The sequence below is a fragment of the Arachis stenosperma genome, chromosome 7, assembly GCF_014773155.1.
Source record: "Arachis stenosperma cultivar V10309 chromosome 7, arast.V10309.gnm1.PFL2, whole genome shotgun sequence".
NCBI classification, from domain to species: Eukaryota; Viridiplantae; Streptophyta; class Magnoliopsida; order Fabales; family Fabaceae; genus Arachis; species Arachis stenosperma.
The window spans coordinates 84909552-84929178 of NC_080383.1; the positions used below are offsets into that span (position 1 = coordinate 84909552).

The 19627-nt window shown below is 34.8% G+C and overlaps 1 protein-coding gene across 1 annotated transcript; it reads right to left on the reverse strand.

Moving 5' to 3' along the window:
• Positions 1–6926: 6926 nt before the first annotated feature.
• Positions 6927–10013, reverse strand: LOC130941763 (tobamovirus multiplication protein 2B). Its single transcript, XM_057870345.1, has 5 exons — positions 9798–10013; positions 8307–8372; positions 8150–8214; positions 7627–7717; positions 6927–7370 (listed from the first exon to the last, which is right to left on the reverse strand). Exons 1-5 carry the CDS (start codon positions 9996–9998, stop codon positions 7332–7334), a joined length of 462 nt encoding a protein of 153 aa, XP_057726328.1. The 5' UTR covers positions 9999–10013; the 3' UTR covers positions 6927–7331.
• Positions 10014–19627: the final 9614 nt, after the last annotated feature.

Genomic DNA, 19627 nt, shown 5'->3' on the forward strand with positions numbered 1-19627 from the left:
AAAAAATGTTAAATGTAGCCTTACAAAATATATAACTTACAAAATATATCCCTTAATAATCAGTATTTTTGTTTTAACTTTTATGGTATGCCAAAATAACATGAAACATAAGCAAAATAACATGCTATATAAGTAGTAACTGAGTTACTGAAACATGAAAAATAAGTCTGAGTATCAATCATGATGATCAATCCAAACCAAAAACTAAAACATAAGCAAAATAGAGTAAAGTATGTGACATATCCAACAAAAATAACATAAACTACATATCCAACAAAATAACATAATTTAAACATATTTGCTTCATGGATTTGGAGTATAATTGTTGCTTCCGCTTGATCCTCCATTCAATTGTGCAGTGATTGACTCTTTTCTTGCTGGTGGATGAAAGCCTGACTATGGCCACTTAGTTGAACTTGATCCTCTAATTCCAGGAGTTGGCATAAAGTCTATGAACCTTGAAGTAATTTTTTGAGAGGCAGCTTGCATGGTTTGAAGTGTCATAGTGGGGGCACATGATCAGTAGTTAGAGGTGATGGCCTCACTAATGGTTGCACATTTAGTGTTGGTGGCTTTGGCAGTGATTAAGCACATGGTGGTTGCTAAGTAGTTGGTGGGGGTCTTTTTAGATTCTTCTTCTTTTTAGGGAGGGTCTTTTTGCACTTAGTGGCCTTACTGAAGGAGGCATAACTGGATTAAGAACAGGATATGGAACTGTTAGAGCTTTCTGTAATAGTTGGTATATATTAGTGTGATTTAAAAACAAATTATAAAATTAACTTTTCAAGCACATTACTGGAGTGAGCCACACCCTTGTATTTATCCAGGAAGTATGTTCTCATATATCCAAGAGGAACAAAGGAGGGGATCCTAACCTCCCACTATCTGGCTGGAGGTGATTTTACAATACTAGGAAGAACAAAAGAAGGAAATCCTTACCTTCCACCATTTCAATGGGGTTGTACTTTCGAGAAAGAGTGCTCAAGATGAAACAACCATGCTCAATTCAGTTTCATAATCAAAATATAGTTTCATAATCAAAATATGCTTCTTCAAATTTATCTCCATTATACTTCGATATGTCTTCTTTAATCTACTCAGTACACACCAAAAAATATTCTAGCTAATCCACCCACAATACTCTACAATCCTAAGTCACTGGCTCTAAATTCATAACCAAAATACCCCTTTTATTTCACCTAATACTCTCTCGCTCGTCCCACAAAGGCTAAGCACTAGCTAGGGAATCTTAAGCAGTGTTTACGAAGATTTAGAAAGCTAGAGGAAAGGTTGAAAGCTCACAATTGCAATTTCAGCAAAACAGGGGCCATGCGTACGCATGCCACCCGCGTATGTGAGCTCATGAGGCAGGGAGTAATCCCCGCGTCACGTGGCACTACCGCATACATGAGATTGCATATTTTCCAATGCCGCGAATGCGAGATATCTGGACAGAGCCCAATACTCGCGTCGCGTGACACTGTCGTGTACGCAGGCATATCAGTTTTGCTAAAAGCTGTTAAGTTCAGAAAATCAATTTTTCACACTAAACTTCAATCGCATATAACTTTTTCGTTAAAAATATTTTATTCAAGACAAATTTTACAAGACTTGGGAGTCCGAAAATCAAGTTATGACCTGTCGAAGTTAGTTAAAAGTAGGATTTTACCAAAAATTGCCAAATCCTCTAGTTTTCAAAACTCTCAATTCAAAATCAACCCAACTATACCCAAATCAATATCAACCATACCAAATTTAACCCCTTCAACACCTAACAAGTATTATTTTCAAATTATCAACCCATTCAACCCAAATCTAAACACTCACTTTTAAATCAATTCAATCCACCATTCAAAGTTCAATCAAAATTTCCATCAATCATCATAAAAAATCAAAATTATCATCATTCAATAACACCACAATCATTATTCATCATATCCAATTTTACTTTATCAACTTCAATCTTCAACATCAACCTCATTCACTAATTTCACTCACAAAACTACCAACTTCATAATTTATACATTTAACACCAAATTCAACAATTTTCAATAATCAATTAACCAATTTATGTAATTCAAACCTATCTTAAGGGTCACTAGCTTAAGTTTCACACAGCATTATATATTAGATACAAGAAACCGAAACCATACTTTGACCAATTTTTTCCAAGCTCAAAACATCACAATTCAAGCGTCCAAGACTCTGAATCAAATCCAATAAGTTTTAGCCACCAAAACTTTATTCTAAGTACTCTAATTCACATGTACTCAATCTAATTTCATACAATGTATCAAAATTAAATACTAGGGTTTATTAATTCATCAATTCACAAGGATTTAGTGGTTTATCACCTTACCCACTGATGATTGGGACAAAACTCAACAATCACCCAATGACAGACTACACCTAAACCACCAAAATCATGAAAATCGCTCAATATCCAAACCAAATTCGCATAAATAAGGAAAATAGAGAACTAGGCACAAAATTAAGAGATTCTTACCACTTTGTTCAAATATAATTGAAGAGTTCGGCGAGGTGATCGCATGGCCGCAAATGACACACAAATCGGAGCTTTGCAGAAAAAGTTATGAGAGATTGAAATTTGAAGTGGATAAGGGTTTGTTTATTGATTCTCCTCTTCCTCTTCAGCATGTTTCTCTATGAATGAAGGGGAGAGTCGTTGAGCTAGGGTTTTATATGTTGGGTTTGGGCCCAATTTGTGTCCGATTCAATTAATTTAGTCCATTGGCCCAACTTTGAACCAAAATCTTTAAAATTAGTGTTTTAATTCGTATTTTAATTATTTTTATTTTTTTAAATTATAAAAAATTTTTAATTTCTTTGACTCATAATTAATATATTAGTTAATTATTTATTAATTTATTGAATTTTACAAAAATTTCATCACTGATGTGGAGGAGATTGGATATAGATCATATTGCACATGGTGACTGAACATGATACATGGCTGTGTGATTCTCTCTTCTTTACTCTCTTCTAATTTTTTGTAATAAGAAACAAAATAAAAATGTCTCCTGCTTTGTATGATTCTCAAATATCAGAGCTATTTTACACCAATAAATTATTTTATTTTTGAACGAATTATGAAAAAACAAAATAAAATTGTCTCTTAATTTCTTACTTGACATACTTTAGCAACGAAATTTTTTAAAAAAGACAAAAAAAAGACAAAAAGAATGATACCATAAATTCAACCCAATATTTTTTATACTATTCAAACCTTCGTACATGTATTGAAGTCTTCTTTTTTTCATGTACATTGTAATGTTACAAACGGTAAATAATTGATCCTTGATGGAAATATCAAAAACGATTAATTATTTGACTTTTGGTACATAGTTATTTGTTTCTCTCAGTCGAGAGCTGGAAGAAACTAATTTAAAAAAAAAGTTGGTTCAATGGGTTTGAGAGAGGTGTAATGTGTTTAGGTGGCTGCAGTTACGAAGCTAGTATATATATAGGTGTTATATGAATGGTATGGGGTGTGAGTTCATGCCTTAAGAACTTCATACTCAAGCAGGGACAAACATCACGGGCGAGTAGAGGTTTCGGCTTCACTAATTTTTATTTTAAAAAATTAATAGTAATAAATTATTATGTATAATTTAATTTAAAAAAATTATTTAATATTTAATTTAATATAAAAAAAAATTTCATTCAATTTAAATATTAATAATTTTTAATATTTAAATAATAAATAATAATATTAAAAAAAATTGAAAAAGATATTATTAATAATATTTTTTAATTAAATAAAAATTTTCAAATTTCATAAAGTAAATTATTTTTCTTTTTGTAACCGTCTTTTTTTATTCATTTGGTATCTGCTACAACTAAGAGATTTTTTTCAACTATAAATATTGTGAAAAATAACTAATTTCTTGCTAATTGTCTTTTAATTATACCGAAAAGAAAATTATTGAAAAATTTGACACAAATTCGATTATCGATAAATTTTATGATACGAAAAATTGACCTCTTCGTTAGTAAAAAGTACACACATATTTTTTGTACTTTAAAATATATTTTCTATCGATATATTTTTGTAATACATCTTATATTATATTATTTTTTATATAATTTTTAATATTATATGTGTTATTGACCTTATGAAAACATTTTTGGATCCGTCCTGTTACTCAAAGAACCTGCATTAGGTGTTGGAACATTCAAAATATATGTAGGAAAAAAGATGAGTTCAAAGAGAGGAAGAAATGGATACAAGTAGCTGAGTAATAATAATAACAATTGGGTGCAGTGGCTATAGCTAGACCGAGACATGCATGTTATGAGGTAGTGGTATGCTTAAATCTAAAAAGCTCAAGGCAATATGGTAGAATAGGCATATAAGAAACAACTTTTGAGAACTACCAACGGACTTGAAGTAGTGTTGATTTTGATTGCAGGGCAGAGCTCCATAATTTCAATAGTTTTCTTTAATATGGTAGAATAATGCTTTTTTTATGAACTTATTAATGTGTTGCATGTTTGGTGTGGGTTGTTTTAGTGTGTTATGTTTGGTTTATTTTAAATTGTAACTATTATAATTAAAAATTCATATGAATTTTGGTATGTCTTTAATGACAATGTGATGGAATGGATTACAAATTTTTTGTTTTTCTCCTCGTTAAGGATCGAGTTTGTACGAACGATCTAAAAACAATCTGTATGATGTTGATATGAATTTATTTAATTTGTTTATACAGTGATAGGTATTAGATACACTTAACTGTATTTTATTTTATTTTGTCAGAAGATTTATTATTTGATGAAAACTGGTTATAACCTGAAATAAGTACACCAAAATGCCACACATATGATAATATATAATAAGCACAAGTTTTGCCTTGTTCAAGTCATTATACAAAACTAAAACTGTGGCAACTATGAATAATCAAATTGGCCATACAATAACTGAAACAAGATGAGGACTTGGATAGATGGCTTTTGGCCGCCATTGACTCACTTTTTCTTCATACCTTTCTCATGTTCTATAAAACCCCTCTTTTTCCACCCCACAATAAATAAAATAAAACAAGGAGCTTTCTTCAATGAAAAAAAAGTATATTTAAATTTTTGGTGGTCTAAAATTTTCTATGAATCATGGCCATTGAATTTTTTAATCGATGATTAAGATTTAAAGTTTTTATTAATAATATAATAATTATATTTATATTTAAATATTTTTAAAAATACTTCTATTTCAAAATTATATTTTTGTCCTTTGTCCCCTCCTTTCATTTTTTTTCTCTATTACCCCCTTGCTATCGCCGCTGACGTCGCTGAAAAGAGGAGCACGACCGCCACGAAAAGCCGCCGTCGTTGTCATCTTCTCGGGCTGCCTCTGCGTGCGCCGTCCTTGCCGTCATTCATCCGCGTCGTGCCGTCGTCGTCGTCATCTTCACGGGTTGCCTCTGCGTGCGCGCTGTCGTTCATCCGCGTCTTGCCGTCGCCGTCTATAGAATTGCTAGGCTATCGCCGTTCGCCACTTCCAATGTCGCCGCCAAGTCAAGAACGAGCGCGAGGGAGAAAGATCCGTCGCCGTCGACGCTATTCAATGGAGGAGGAAGATCTGCGATGAAAAAGGGGAGCAGGAGCCGTCACGGTGGTCGCCATCACCGCTGTTGGGTAGCAGTGATAAGAGTCATTGCTGATGGAGTCCGCCAAAATTTCTGTCCGAGAAAATATTAGAAGAAAAAGAAGATGAGAATATTTATGTAATTTATTATTTTATTTTATATTTTTTTAGATCACCAAAAACCTAAATATACTTTTCCTATCTAATACAAAGCCATAAAACAAATGTTGGTCTCGCCACACTTGATTCCACTTATTAGATCCATCACTCTCCATTGGACCAAAAGTTATAAATGTTAGGACACTAACATTTATTGACAAGATAAAGTGCTAGCCATTAACAACGCACTTATTATTTTTTTTTTTTCATTTTTGAGAATATTTAGCGTGCGCTCGCATGTGTTGTTTTTAATTTTAACACACAGAAGTCAGAACAAATAACACAATTATTGATGACTTATTTTTCCTGTGGTTCAAATTTTAAAAAATCGACATCTACTGCCATGTTATTTGTTCACGTTTTGCACAAATTTATGTTGTGCCCACTGCCAATAATACCACTTCTGAATGAAATTGATGAAAAGGTATATTGAACTTTTAGAAGGTTGATTTTTGACCTCCCTTTTTTTTTTCTCTATGATTTGGTTCATCATTGTCCTCCTCACAAGTACCATGAATGTTGCCTCTTTTAAGGCCAATTATGTAACGTTGTCTCTAAGGAAAAGGAAAAATGGGTCATGTAATTAATTGATGCTATGGTACATTGGGTGTGTTTAAAGTTCACACGTGACTTTTCCTATGAGACCACTTGAATACAATGCTTGTCTTGTGTTGGGGGAGCATAAGTGTCGTTATACAAGTTAAAAACTTAAAAACTAATTTTACCTCATCTCTGAAATCTTAAAAAGATTCCATAACTACAAGAATGTGCAACTCTTGGCCTTATTGCATTTAATATTAAGCAGAAAATGTTTGCATGCAAATTATGCACTATGAAGCTGTCCTCCATTAATAGCTTGTTATTCCTGTAAATTTTAGAATATTATTCTTAACGATATATATTTAAAACATAAAAGATCAAAAATATTTTAGACTATTTCATAAAATACTTAAAGGTTCGAAAATACTCTGAAAAATGTTGAAAGACCCTAGGTCTTAAAAAAGTCTTAGAACATTCTAAATAAATATAAATGTGTAAAAGTAATTTAGGTTATCTAAAAGTATTTAGAAAAATATAGATATGTTAAATATTTCTAATAACAATGAATCTGGACCCATTAAATTTAATTCATACAAAAAGTGAATGATTATATATAGGGTGAAAACCATTAATTTGGATGTATATTTCCATGTACATTTAACAAACACTTATAAAGTGTTTTAGCCACTAAAAGACCCTTTTTTTTGTCTTAAGAGATTGAGCAAATCTAACTGTCAAAGTGTCGAATGTTGAAGCGTGTCCAAAGTTGTGACGCTAATCTAATCTAATCAATAAAATTTCAAAATTCACATCATGAAGTTTATGCTACATTATCTCTAGTGCTCACATATTTCTCCACTTGAATAACCTTCAACCTTACAAGGTGAAAAGAACATTTGTACATTCAATTTGCAGAAGATACATGATGAAGCATAAATCAACCCGATGAAATTAAAGAGGCTCCAATCCTTCTGAAAATTTTGCATCAATATACCAAAGGTGAAACTCCAAAGCAACATGCATTCCCTTAACCTGGCCCTTCAGTTTGGCTTCGTTGTTCAAGTTCCTGATAAGGGAAAAAGGATTGACAATAATTATTAATTAGCCACACATAGCGCATTAGCATGAAGGCCATATATAAAGGAGATCTAACTCTCACACAACCTCATAGCATTTCACTTTAGTAAACAAGAAATTTTCTGAAATGCCTACATCCAAAACTCTCCTATTTAGAACTTAACATGCTGGGGAGACCAAAGTGCATATCCGAATTTAAATTTAAATAGACTTTCATGACTGTCTCCATGACAAAACTATTATACCTTCTGGGAAGGAAGAGCGTTGGAGAGTGAACTAAGCTGGCTGCTTTGCATGTTTTCCATTAACAGAACCACAGTCTTCAAATGTGCCATGCTGCATAATTGTAACTCAAAGACTTATCATATGCAAAATATTTTTATAATTTAGTCAAGCACACTGACAATAATAATTCAAAATAAAAAATTCTTTTCTCTCCAAATATGCAAGGCATATTTAGTCAAGCACAACAAGAATAATTAGCAATTTAGCACATCAGTGAAGCTCATAAAACCACACAGGCAACATTGTCAAAATACAATTTTGTATAATTGATTTTAGGTATAATTAATTCTAACATAACTGGTTTTTATGTCTGCTACTTCCTCTCAATGTAATTCTAACACAGTAAAAATTTTCACTTTGATCCAAATTGATTCTAGAGACAAGAATTTGATTCTAGTTGAGAAAAATCAAACATAGATTAAGAAGGAGGTTCCAATTTCTAAACATGTAAGTATAGCCAATCAGATAAGAGGAAGTTCTAACTTTTGCAATCCATTATCCATATATGCATCCAAAGATGATATCACCCGAGGAAGTTGCTCTAAAATCTGCAATTCGAAAAGCAAAAAACCAGCATTACACACACTAGAAACTTGTTTTTGCAGTCATCCACTACCCTGCATCAGATACAAATGTGCACCTGCTCTGTATTCTTCATAGTAGAAACCTTTGCCATAAGGTTCTTGGGAAGTTTAGTGAGTTTGGCCTACAAATGATCGAAGAAAGGAGTCATACATCATATACTAACGATAATAATGTCAAAAATATGTGCTCTCTAATTAGCTTATTTTTGCGAAAAAAAAAAGTTATATAAAAACTGCAACATCAAGTTGAGTCAGGCAATCTCAGCTCAACAGTGATGGCAGTGTTTTGTGGGATATGGGACTGCTGGGTTTGGGTGCATCCTACGTGACAACAATGGTAAATGGATTCGGGGTTGCAATGGAAAATGTGTGGAGTTACAGGTACTTCATTCTAAGTTATTAGATATTTGATGTGAATTGAATTTAGCTTGGGAGAATGGTCATGGATCAATAGTGTGAGACTTATTGTCCCAAAGCTTTAGATATTTAATTTGCTCTGGTTTGAGAATGAACTTGTATCATATAGAGGCTTTCGGAATTAATAAAATTGTAGAAATCATTTCCAAGAGGTGGCTTGTTAGGTTTTGCCTTGTGGCTCACTTTGCAAATTCTGCTGCAGATTTCATGGCAAGAAAGGGTGCTCATAGTGATATTCATTACAATGAATCTGTGCAGCCTTATGATGATGTACTTCCCTTGATTCAGAGGAACATGTTTGGAAACTTTATAGCCCCTAGGTTTCTTTGTTTTCTTCTTTTTATTTTTTTTTTATTATTATTTTTTTTTTGGTGTCAAAAGAAAAGAGAAGAAACACAGCCAGATTAGGCTCCACGAATACTTATGGACTAAATTAGATAAAACTGCTCCACGGCTCTAACCACACCGAGCTTCTCACTGCATGCTTGGCCATAAAATCTGCAACTGCAGTAGCTGTCCTCTGCACTAATTTAACCTCTGCTGTCCAATTCCAAAGAAGAGTATCATGGATTTTCTGAATCAAATCCCTATCAGCTGCATTTTCATGAAGTCTATGGGGTTGGGATGCTAGAAAAGCATCCACATTGTCAGCCTGACAAATAATTTCCTGGCAACCGCACTCTCAGGTCAACACTAAGCCTCTCCAAATAGCAAAAAACTCACACCGGAGGTCACTAGAAAAGGGGAGGGTATCTTCGATTTACATCTCTAATGACACAGCCATATCCAGGTAAGTTACTTCTCTCACGCTAGCATCACAATTAATCCTGACTTTATTTCCACTTTTCCCCAATCTCAATATACTCTATCAGTTTCCTTAATCAATTTCACTAAAATATTTTCTTTACTAATCTCCTCAGGTTTTTTCCCAATCCATTAACTTCACAAATGAAGCCCCCTACAGCCCTACTGTTCATCCAAAAATCAAGGCATAAAATAATACAAAACAATTTACCGAAAAAAGAAAAAAAAAACAAATGAAACTTGATGCTGGATATGGAATTTATAATGATAGTAACATTGTTGTCATCACGGCGAATTTGTGTTTGTGAGGGAGAGCGAGAGAGTACCTGAGCCGGAGAAGAGTTCTGCATCAGGTGGAGGAGGTTGGCGGAGGATTGAACCGCCTGAGAGATCTGCTCCGTCACCATAGCCTTTGCCGGAGCCTCTCTTGTGCCACTGCCGGCGGAGGCTGATCCCGCCGTCGACATCGATCGCCACAACCGCCCTCTTCTGTCGTTACTGATTGGATTCTGTTGCCGTCGTTCCATTCTTCGGTTTTATTGATCTATGTAATTTTTTAAAACTTTTTACCGCTGATTAGAGTTACTTCTTGTTATCGGGGTGAAAAAAAGAAGACCATCGAAATTAAAAGTTTTAAACGTGAAATGTTTTATTTTGTTTTTGGTCATAGGCTGGGCCTGGAAGCCCAACACAGAGAAACAAGTCTAAAACAAGCATCTACTAGAGTATGCCGAAAACAAAAACGTATCTTATCGAGGATTAGGAAGACTACACCAGCATACCCACGAAAAAAAAAAGGAGGACTACACCAACAGATGTCAGAGATATTCGTCAAAAAACAATAAACTGATTAACCGGTTAAAAAACTTTAACCAAATTTTAAATAACTGGTTTTCTAAAATGGTTAATAAATTAAAATCAGTTTTAAAAAAGCAGTTAACCGAATTGGTAAAAATTGGTTAACCAATTCAAAACCAATTTTAATGGTTTGAAATTATAAAGTTGATTTTTAATATAAATATGTTATAAATTTAAATTGGTTTTATAATAGGCAAAAAAAGCTAAATTAGTTTTTTAAGTATCAAAAATAGGTTTATAAGTTAAAATTAATTTTTTATAAAATCACTTTTTAAATGAAAAAATCGATGTTTACAGGAAAAACTAGTTTTAATGGGGAAAATCAAATTTTAGAAGAAAATTTGATTTTTAAATAAACAACCGATTATTTTTAAAATTGGTTTTTTATTTTTAAAACTAGTTTATTATTTTTATAACCAGTAATAAAGTTCTATTTAAAACCAGTTTGATTTACTAATCTAAATCAAATCGATTTATTACTTTTATAATTGGCTAATAATAAGTTTTTCTATTTAAATCAGTTTGATTTATTAACCTAAACCAAAATTTTGATTAACTAAAATGAGGTTTAGTGTTTTGGTTGATCTTAACCATGTATATCCTTAGTAATAGAGGCTTTAGTCAAAGTGGCAAATCATAATGATACGAATTTTGTGGAACAAATTGAGAATCGTCATATGTTAATTGGTCTAATTACAAGAACAATAACTAAGAGAATAAAAAAAGATATTGCAATTATGACTAAATTATTTGTTCAAAAGATGCATCAAAAATTGGCTAAGACAATGGTTAACAGTTATGAAAATATACACGTTTTACTATTTACAAGTTATATTAAAGACTCTCGTTAGTTAAATTGAATCAAATAGGCATCACTTTACTAGTATTTATTTTAAGACTTATTTTATGTTTCTCTTATATTTTATTTTATTTTGTTTGGTTTAGGCCCAAATATGATTTGACCTATTTTTATTTTAGTAAACTTATGAGTTAGGGTTTTAAACCTAAGAAGTATAAAAATCTTAAAACTTTGTAGCCACTTTTTTTTCTTATTTTTTTTATGAATGAAATTTTTTTGAGGTTTTTTGAGAAACTTGGGTGTGAATAGAAGAGTTAGAGTGATTCTCTTAATTGTTGTATAAGAAAATCAAATTAAGATAGAAGAGTCTTTTTCTTTGATTTTCATCTTATCCTGGATTCCATTCCATATCACATAGTGCCTCTTCTTAATATGTTGTACTTGACTTTAAAGTTGGCAAAGTCAAGTAATGGATAAGAACCTTGAAATGTCGGACATGTGAATGTGTAGTGTGTGTGAATTTGTGATGTTCTAATACTTAAGATTGATGATTGTCTATTTTATCTAACAAAAAATAAAAAAAAATAAAAAACACTACACCAGAGTCAAGCAACAACAACCAAGACTAAGTTAACCAGTAGCGAGCTATTCTTCACCGATGTTCCCTTAACCAGGAGTGGTATCACAACTACTTGCCAAATGCAAGAGACGATAGTAAATGGTACAATTTTTCATGAAGAAAGGTAGGTAGCAAATAGAACCGGGTAGAAAACAAGGGCGAAATCTTTCTTGTACACAAGGTTGGCGGATGTAGAGACTCTAAATGCAATTTTTAGATCGGACGAAAGCTCTATAGAATCAGCGAACTATTCTCATCAAAAGGAGGATTTGAGAGTAGCCCTTTCTAATAAAGCAGCTCACCAATTATATTTTCCTTTCGATACGAGGATCGAAGAACCCAACTCATCTAACATTAGTGGTAGAGTTGAAGAAACAATAGTAGCAGCAGCAATCCACCTAGGCACAACAATGAACTCCTCGAATTGTAACCTCTTTTTGTCTCCCCTCTGGTAAGAACGAAGTTGGAGGAAGCTGTGTGGAGTAGCCGTGTTGCAACACGCTACAGAGAGGTGAGTTAAAATTGAATAAAGACATCAGATTAACTACTTAGAGAAGGCGGTATCATAGCTACCATCCTATTTAAATATGGTAGTCGTTAATATCACTGATTCATAGCAGTAGGTAACAATGAACACAACTAGAAAAATTATTGGAAGTAGATGATGACATTCATATTTTGCAAAGGGAACTCCCAAGTTTCAATCTGTGTAGTACGATAGAGTTGCTAGGCGAGGTTCAATTTTTTTAGGACTTGGCGAGGTTCAATTTTGATGTGCGTAATCTTGTTGCTATTTGAACTGGGCTTCCTAGTCTTTCTCTTGACCAAAAATATAAAAAAACTGAAATTCTTTATTTTATTCTTTACACTCTCAACTACAAATCAAATGAATACCTAAATAATGTCCAAAAAAATAGATATTCAAATGTTTTTAATCTATATCCAAGATGAAATGTTCAAAACACATTTTATTTTTCCAAATATAGCGGTGGCAAAATGGGTCGAATTCGGCAGGTCAAACAGCCAAAACCACCAAAATCTCCAAAAAGGGTGGGTTGGGACGAGATTTTGAACTTGTCAAATTTTAAAAATCTGCCAAAACTGCACCGCCAAAACCGCGGGCCAAGATAGGGTGGGCGAGTGGGCCCGGTGGGCTATCATCCTTTTTTCAGGGATATTTCAGTAAATTTATATAGGTATAAATTGAAAATTAGGGTTTTTACTTTACACAAACAACACATCACACATGTTGCCTTCTGCCTAATGATGCCATAGCCCACAATTCCACACAACCACACCCCAGATCCCACAGCCATCCTTCATCCCTTTCCTGACCCAATGATCCTGACTCCCTGAGCTTCAGTAGCTTGGCTGCCTCTTCACTCGCTCCTCCCAGCGCCGGCGGGCTTTCCTCAGTCTCGCGGTCCTCATTTCTCGGTGTTCCCTGCAAAAGAAAATGTGGAATATGTGAAAAAAGAAATTATACAAACTTTTTAAAAAATATGACAAGAATTCTTGTTCAACCATTGAAGCACTAGTATTCAATCTTCATCCATGGCCCATACCCCTGAAAGTGCAAGTAAGAAACGACTTGCGATTGTTGGTGTAAGTAATGTTTAATATATTTTGATTTCTCTTATATTATTAATTGTCATTATTCTATCCTAATAAGATAGTTTATTTCTATTTTTCTAGAAATTGATGAAACATAACTGATACGTGTTTCAAATATTTGTGATATGAAGAGTTCAAGTGTTATTTAGAAGATATTAGTTTATATTTTTAGAATGTTTTAATTTAACTTAATGTATTTTGATTTTGTTTATTTAATTACTAGATTGGGCCTTATATTTGTGGGCTTTAGGGTTTTCTTTGTTTTAACCTAATAAGAGGTTATAAATACCTCATTAGCTATTGTAGTCGTAACACGGAATGATTTAAAGGTGTGAAAACTCCTTTTTGGTTTCGTGATGAAATCATGATATGGACAATTGAGGTTGAGGAGTTTCTCTCTTGTTGTATCGGAGAATTGGATAGAAGGTTGAGGAGTCCCTTCGATTCAATTCCCAAATTATTACGTTGACAAGTTAGGTTGAGGAGTCCCTTTTTTGTTGCGTCAAGAAATTGAGTAGAAAGTAGAGTGATTCTCTTTGTACTTAATTTCAATATATCCTATTTGTTTTTATTTGAATTACAATGTATCTTTTTTTATTCAATTTAAAAGATAAACAAGATAAGGATTCAAATTGAATAAAAAAAGAAACATTGAAATTGAATACAAAGAGAATCACTCTACATTTTTCTCAATTTCTTGACGTAACAAGAAAGGGACTCCTCAACCTAACTTGTCAATGCTATAGTTTGGGAATTGAATCGAAGGAACTCCTCAACCTTCTACCCAATTCCCCGATGCAACAAGAGAGGGACTCCTCAACCTCAATTGTCCACACCATAGTTTCATCACGAAACCAAAAAGGGATTTTGAAACCTCTAAATAATTCTATACTGCGACTACCCTAGTTTATGAGGTATGTATAACCTCTTACTAGGTTAAAATATAGAAATCCTAAGCCCACAAATATATGACCCAATCTAGTAATTAAATACATAAAATCAAAATACATCAAATTAAATTAAAATATTCTAAAAATGTAAACTAATATCTTCTAAATAACACTTGAACTCTTCATATCACGAACATTTAAAGCACACATTAATAACCATCAAGCTAAGGTCTCTAGTGGAAAGAATCCACTTGATACATATTTGGAGGAACCACTTTTGTCAAAGGATTGTTTTGAAGATTTAGATGTTTTGGAATAGTGAAAATTATATGAGAATCGTTATCTGAAGTTATCAATCATGGCGCGTGACTTATTGAGTATTCGAGCCTGATCTTGTGCATGCATCTGGTTGAACTAATTCTTTTCAAGTCACTTATGGTCCAGCCGAGAGTTGTTTTGTGTGTCTTCAGCACTCGAATCAGTACTTCGACCTCTTGTGGTTTCAAGGAAGAGCTTATGAACACAGGGTAAGTGTCCCCATCTACTAGAAACACGTATTTCAAGGATAATGGCAGTGGCTTGAGCTCAAGTTTGGGAGGTTCATTTTCCATTTTTGGAGCCTCTAGAGCCTTATCATGCTCTTCTGATGCCTCCATGCCAGGTCTGTCATCTTCAAGGATGTCAACCACCCCCACCTCAAGCCCCTCAACCATGTACCTCTTCCACTAGGGAATCAATGACATCAATCCTCATGCATTCCTCTAGGGCGTCACGGTGTTGCATGACCTTGACAACATTCAGTACGAATTCTTCTTTATCAACTTTTAGATTTACTTCCCTTTTTTCTACATCAATAAGGGTCTTTCCTGTTGCCAGAAAATGTCTCCCTAAAATGAGGGATGCATTCTCGTGTTCTTCCATATCTAATACCATGAAATCTGTGGGAAATGCAAAGGGTCAACCCTTACAATCATGTCTTCAATCACCACTGATAGAATCATGGCTGAGCCGTCATCCAACTGAAGGCATATGCAGGTGGGCTTGACTTCTCGGATTAGACCGAGTTTCTTTATTAGTGAGGAAGATATTAGGTTGATGATCGCCCTAAGATCACATAGAACCTTCCTTATACAGGCGTCTCCAAGGTTGTAAAGTATCACGAAGCTTCCAGGGTCCTGAAGCTTTTCTGGTAGGTTCCTTTGGATGACTGCACTGCACTCTTCAATGAGGAAGACTGTCTCCACCTCCCTCCAGTCCTTCTTGTGGCTTAAGATGTCCTTCATAAACTTGGCATAGGAGGGTATTTGTTTAAGGGCTTCTTTTAAAAGGGATCTTGATCTCTCGGGTCTTGAGGTAATCTGCAAACCTAGCAAATTGCTTATCCTTTTCTACTTGGCGGATTTTCTGAGGATATGGCATCCTGGTCATGTACTCAGGTGTTCTGAGTGGTACAGGGTGAGTGTCCATGGTGCTTAAGGGAGGATTACCAGCTTGCTTAGGAGGGGTGTTCCCTGAACTTGCACATGCCTGGCCTCCCCCATCTGGGCGTTCAACGCCCATGCTGGTCCTTTCCTGGCATTGAACGCCAACTTTGCCCCCTCCTGGGCATTGGACACCCATGGTGACCCTTGCTGGGCGTTGAACGCTAGTGGTGTTCCCTTCTGGGCATTCAGCGCCCTTGGTTACGCCCTGGGTTACTGTGTTTTCACCTTCTAACATTCCCTCTCCTCCTTGCTTCTCACTGTTCTGAGACTGGTTGTTTAGTGTCCTTTCACTCCTCAATTGGATGGTTTGACACTCTTCTCTTATCTGTTTAGATAAGTGTTGTTCATCCTGGTCAAGTCGTGCCTCTATATTCTTGTTGGAGGCACGAGTTTTCTGCAACACTTCTTGAAAACTTAGCAATTGTTGTGTGAGAGAGTGTAGCTACTGGGTCAATAATTCACTCTGTTTTGGAGGGTCTGATTCAGTGTACACTGCCTTGACCTCTCCGTTCATCACAGTCTCACTAGATGAGTATAGATGCTAGTTGCTGACAACTGTCTCAATGAGTTCTTGAACTTCTTCAATTGTCTTTCTCATGTGAATTGAACCTCCTGTAGAATGATCTATGGATATCTTAGCATTGTCTGAGAGTCCAAAATAGAAAATGTCTAGCTTTACCCATTTAGAAAACATTTCCTTAACATCTTTGTAGCATCATTCTGTACCTCCTCCAAGCATAAAAAAAGAGACTCATTCTCTTCTTGTCTGAAGACTTGATTGTGCAGCTTGAGCTGGATTAGCTTTCTTGGGGGGATGTATTGGTTCAAGAACTTGTCTACCAGCTTATCCCATGTTTTCAAGCTCGATTTGGATTGAGTATCCAACCACTTCTTTGCTTGGCCTTTTATAGCAAATGGGAAGAGCAGCAGCATGTAGACATCCTAGTCTACTCCTTCAGCTCGTACTCTCAGGAATCTGTAGGAAGTTTGCAAGAATTCTGTGGGTTCTTCCTGTGAAAGTCCATAACACCGGTAGTTTTGCTGCACTAAAGTGATCAACTGTGGGTTGAGCTCAAAATTGGCTGCTCCAATAGGTGGTATACAAATATTCCTTCCATAGAAGTCAGGAGTAGGGGCAGCATAAGGCCACAAGGTTCTTCTTGGTTGTGCATTCTCAAGTGGATTCATAATGAATTTTTCCTGTCCTGTCTACACAAACAAAGAGCAAAGCAAAGAAAATGTGGGGGCCTCTATGTCAAGTATAAAGAACTCCCAGTGAGATGTCCTACAGAGATATGAAGTTTATTTAAATAATAATAATAAAGATGAAAAATAAAAAAAAATAAAAATATACGAGTTAATCCAAAATTTTTAAAATTTTAAGACTTAAACAGGAAAGGAGTTCAAAGTATTTTTGAAATTTAAAAAGGAAACAACAAATTGGATACCAAACTTAAAAGTTTTGAAATCAAAGACATTAAATTTCGAAAAATTGAAAAGAAAAGACACTGAAAGACACCAAACTTAAAGATTTCGAAATCAAAGAAAACAAAATACACAAAAATTTCGAACAAAGAGGAAAGAAATTAAGAACAATTTTTGAAAAGTGAAGAAAAGAAAAATCAACAAAACCAAAAAGGACATCAAACTTAAGACTTGACACAAGACTCAAACAAAAGAAAAAGATTACTCGAGATAATTTTTGAAAAATTTTAAGAAAAGAAACCAAGAAAGTTCGAAAAACAAGAACACAAGTAACCGGAAAACAGTAAAAATTAATTGATCTAAGTAGCAAGACAACCGGTAGTTTGTCAATCTCGAACAATTCCCGGCAACGGCGCAAAAAACTTGGTGCGCGAATTTGTGACTCGCATAACTGAATCGGCAAGGACACCGGGTAGTCCAAGTAATACCTCAGGTGAGTGAGGGCCGAATCCCACGAGGATTGATGGATTGAGCAAGCTGTGGTTATCTTGCAGATTTTAGTTAGGCGAATAAAATGTTGATTGTTGTTGTCGGCGCATAAAATAGAATAATAAAGAAAGCCACAATGAATTAATGTGAAGACAATGATAAAGAATCAGTTAAGGCCTCGGAGATGCTTGTTCCTCCGGATTAAGACTTCTCACTGTCTACTTTAACAACGAATGATTCATTCAATGGCAAGGATGTAAGTGATTAAAGTCAGGGTCAGTGGTCATTAATCTCCTCTAATGCAAACCAAATGATAGGGTCAGTGGTCATTCAATCTGAACGAGGGTGAAGTTCACGCATTCAATCTTTGATGATCTTACTCAAAACGCCACAGACAAGGTTGGATCTTCCAGATCGGAGAATGAAGCTCTGTGGTTCTAGCCTTAGCACCACAAAAACCTCAGTCACCCACGATTAACGAGATTTTATGTCACTTATCCCAATTAGCTCAGATACGTGTTGGAATCTGTGATGCACTCTCAAACTGTAGCTCAATACTGTCCTATCAGGGACTCGCAAGAACTCATGTAGAATAAGGGGTCATACATCAGTTCCACCCCAGATTCATAAGGATGAAGAACAAAAATACATCATAGAATACAATCAAGCATAAATTAGAGTAGAAAAGTAATTGTATTAATCCATAGGAATCAGTAGAGCTCCTAACCTTAACCTAGGAGGTTTAGTTGCTTATACTTTATAGGAAATCATGTATGATAAGTTCTGAGGGGCTGAAGATCCTAAATATGGGTGATCTTCGCCTATAAATACTAATCTCATAATTAAAAATTACAAAAATCAATTAAACTAAGCAGAAAGGTGTGAAAATTCACTTTTGGGCCCACTTGGTGAGTGTTTGGGTTGAGCTTGGCGTCTAACTTGAAGGAGTGGGCATTGAGCACCCACTAGGGGGGTAACTATGATGCTTCCTTGCTCCTCTTGTGGCGTTGAACACTGGGTTTGGGCGTTCAATGCTGGCTTGAGTCCTGCTTGGGCGTTGAACACCAGAAAGAGGGTAGTTTGGGCGTTCAACGCTCGTTTTGGACAGTCCAAACCAAAGGAAAGTATAAACTATTATATATTGCTGGAAAGCTCTGAAAGTTAGTATTCCAACGCCATTGAGAGCACATCAATTGGACCTTTGTAGCTAAAAAATGCTCGTTTGAATGCACAGAGGTCAGAATCTAACAGCATCTGCTATGCTTTGCCTTGCCTCTGAATCAGATTTTGCCAAAACTTGCCAAATTCAGCCAGAAATTACCTGAAATCATAGGAAAAATATAAAAGCTCAAAGTAGTATCCAAAAAGTGGATTTTTCATTAAAACCTACTAAAACATAATAAAACTTAACAAAATATACTAAAAACACTAAGAAAACAGTGCCAAAAAGCGTATAAAATATCCACTAATCAGACGGATCACAAGGTGGTTGCCCTTATCAGAAGCACTGTCATAGACCTGAGACTTTATATACACCAGTGTTCTTCCTTCAGTACCTTCAAGAATCGCTGGTACTGGGAACCCTCAGTAGGTAATAGCTTTAAAGTTAATTGTGATGCAAGTTTATTCCGTAATTTGAGTTTAGTTGGTTTTGACTGTATTATTAGAGACTCTATTGGAGGTTTGATCTCGAGCTGTTCTCGTAGTTTTTCTCCCTGGTCTATCACCAGATGTGAGCTTTTTGCAGTTTGGAGGGGGCATGTTTTAGCCTGGGACTGTGATTTGAGAGACATTGTGTGTGAAATAGATTGTTTAGACGTCCAGCACCTTTTGCATGACTCTTGTGGTGGTACATGTCTGAAATTGTTGATTTAGTTCACAAAATTCTAAAACTTTTATCAAGATTTTAGTATGTTCAAGTCAATTGGATAGCTAGAGAAGCAAATAAAATGACAGATTGGATATCTAGATATAAAAT

What these genes read in the sequence shown, in the direction of transcription:
- LOC130941763 (XM_057870345.1), bottom strand. Translation starts at nt 9,998, where the DNA reads ATGGAACGACGGCAACAGAATCCAATCAGTAACGACAGAAGAGGGCGG. An exon ending in ATGGATAATGGATTGCAAAA is followed by an intron (nt 7,718 to 8,149) that starts GTTAGAACTTCC and finishes ACAATTATGCAG; the next exon opens with CATGGCACATTTGAAGACTG. An exon ending in ACGCTCTTCCTTCCCAGAAG is followed by an intron (nt 7,371 to 7,626) that starts GTATAATAGTTT and finishes TTCCCTTATCAG; the next exon opens with GAACTTGAACAACGAAGCCA.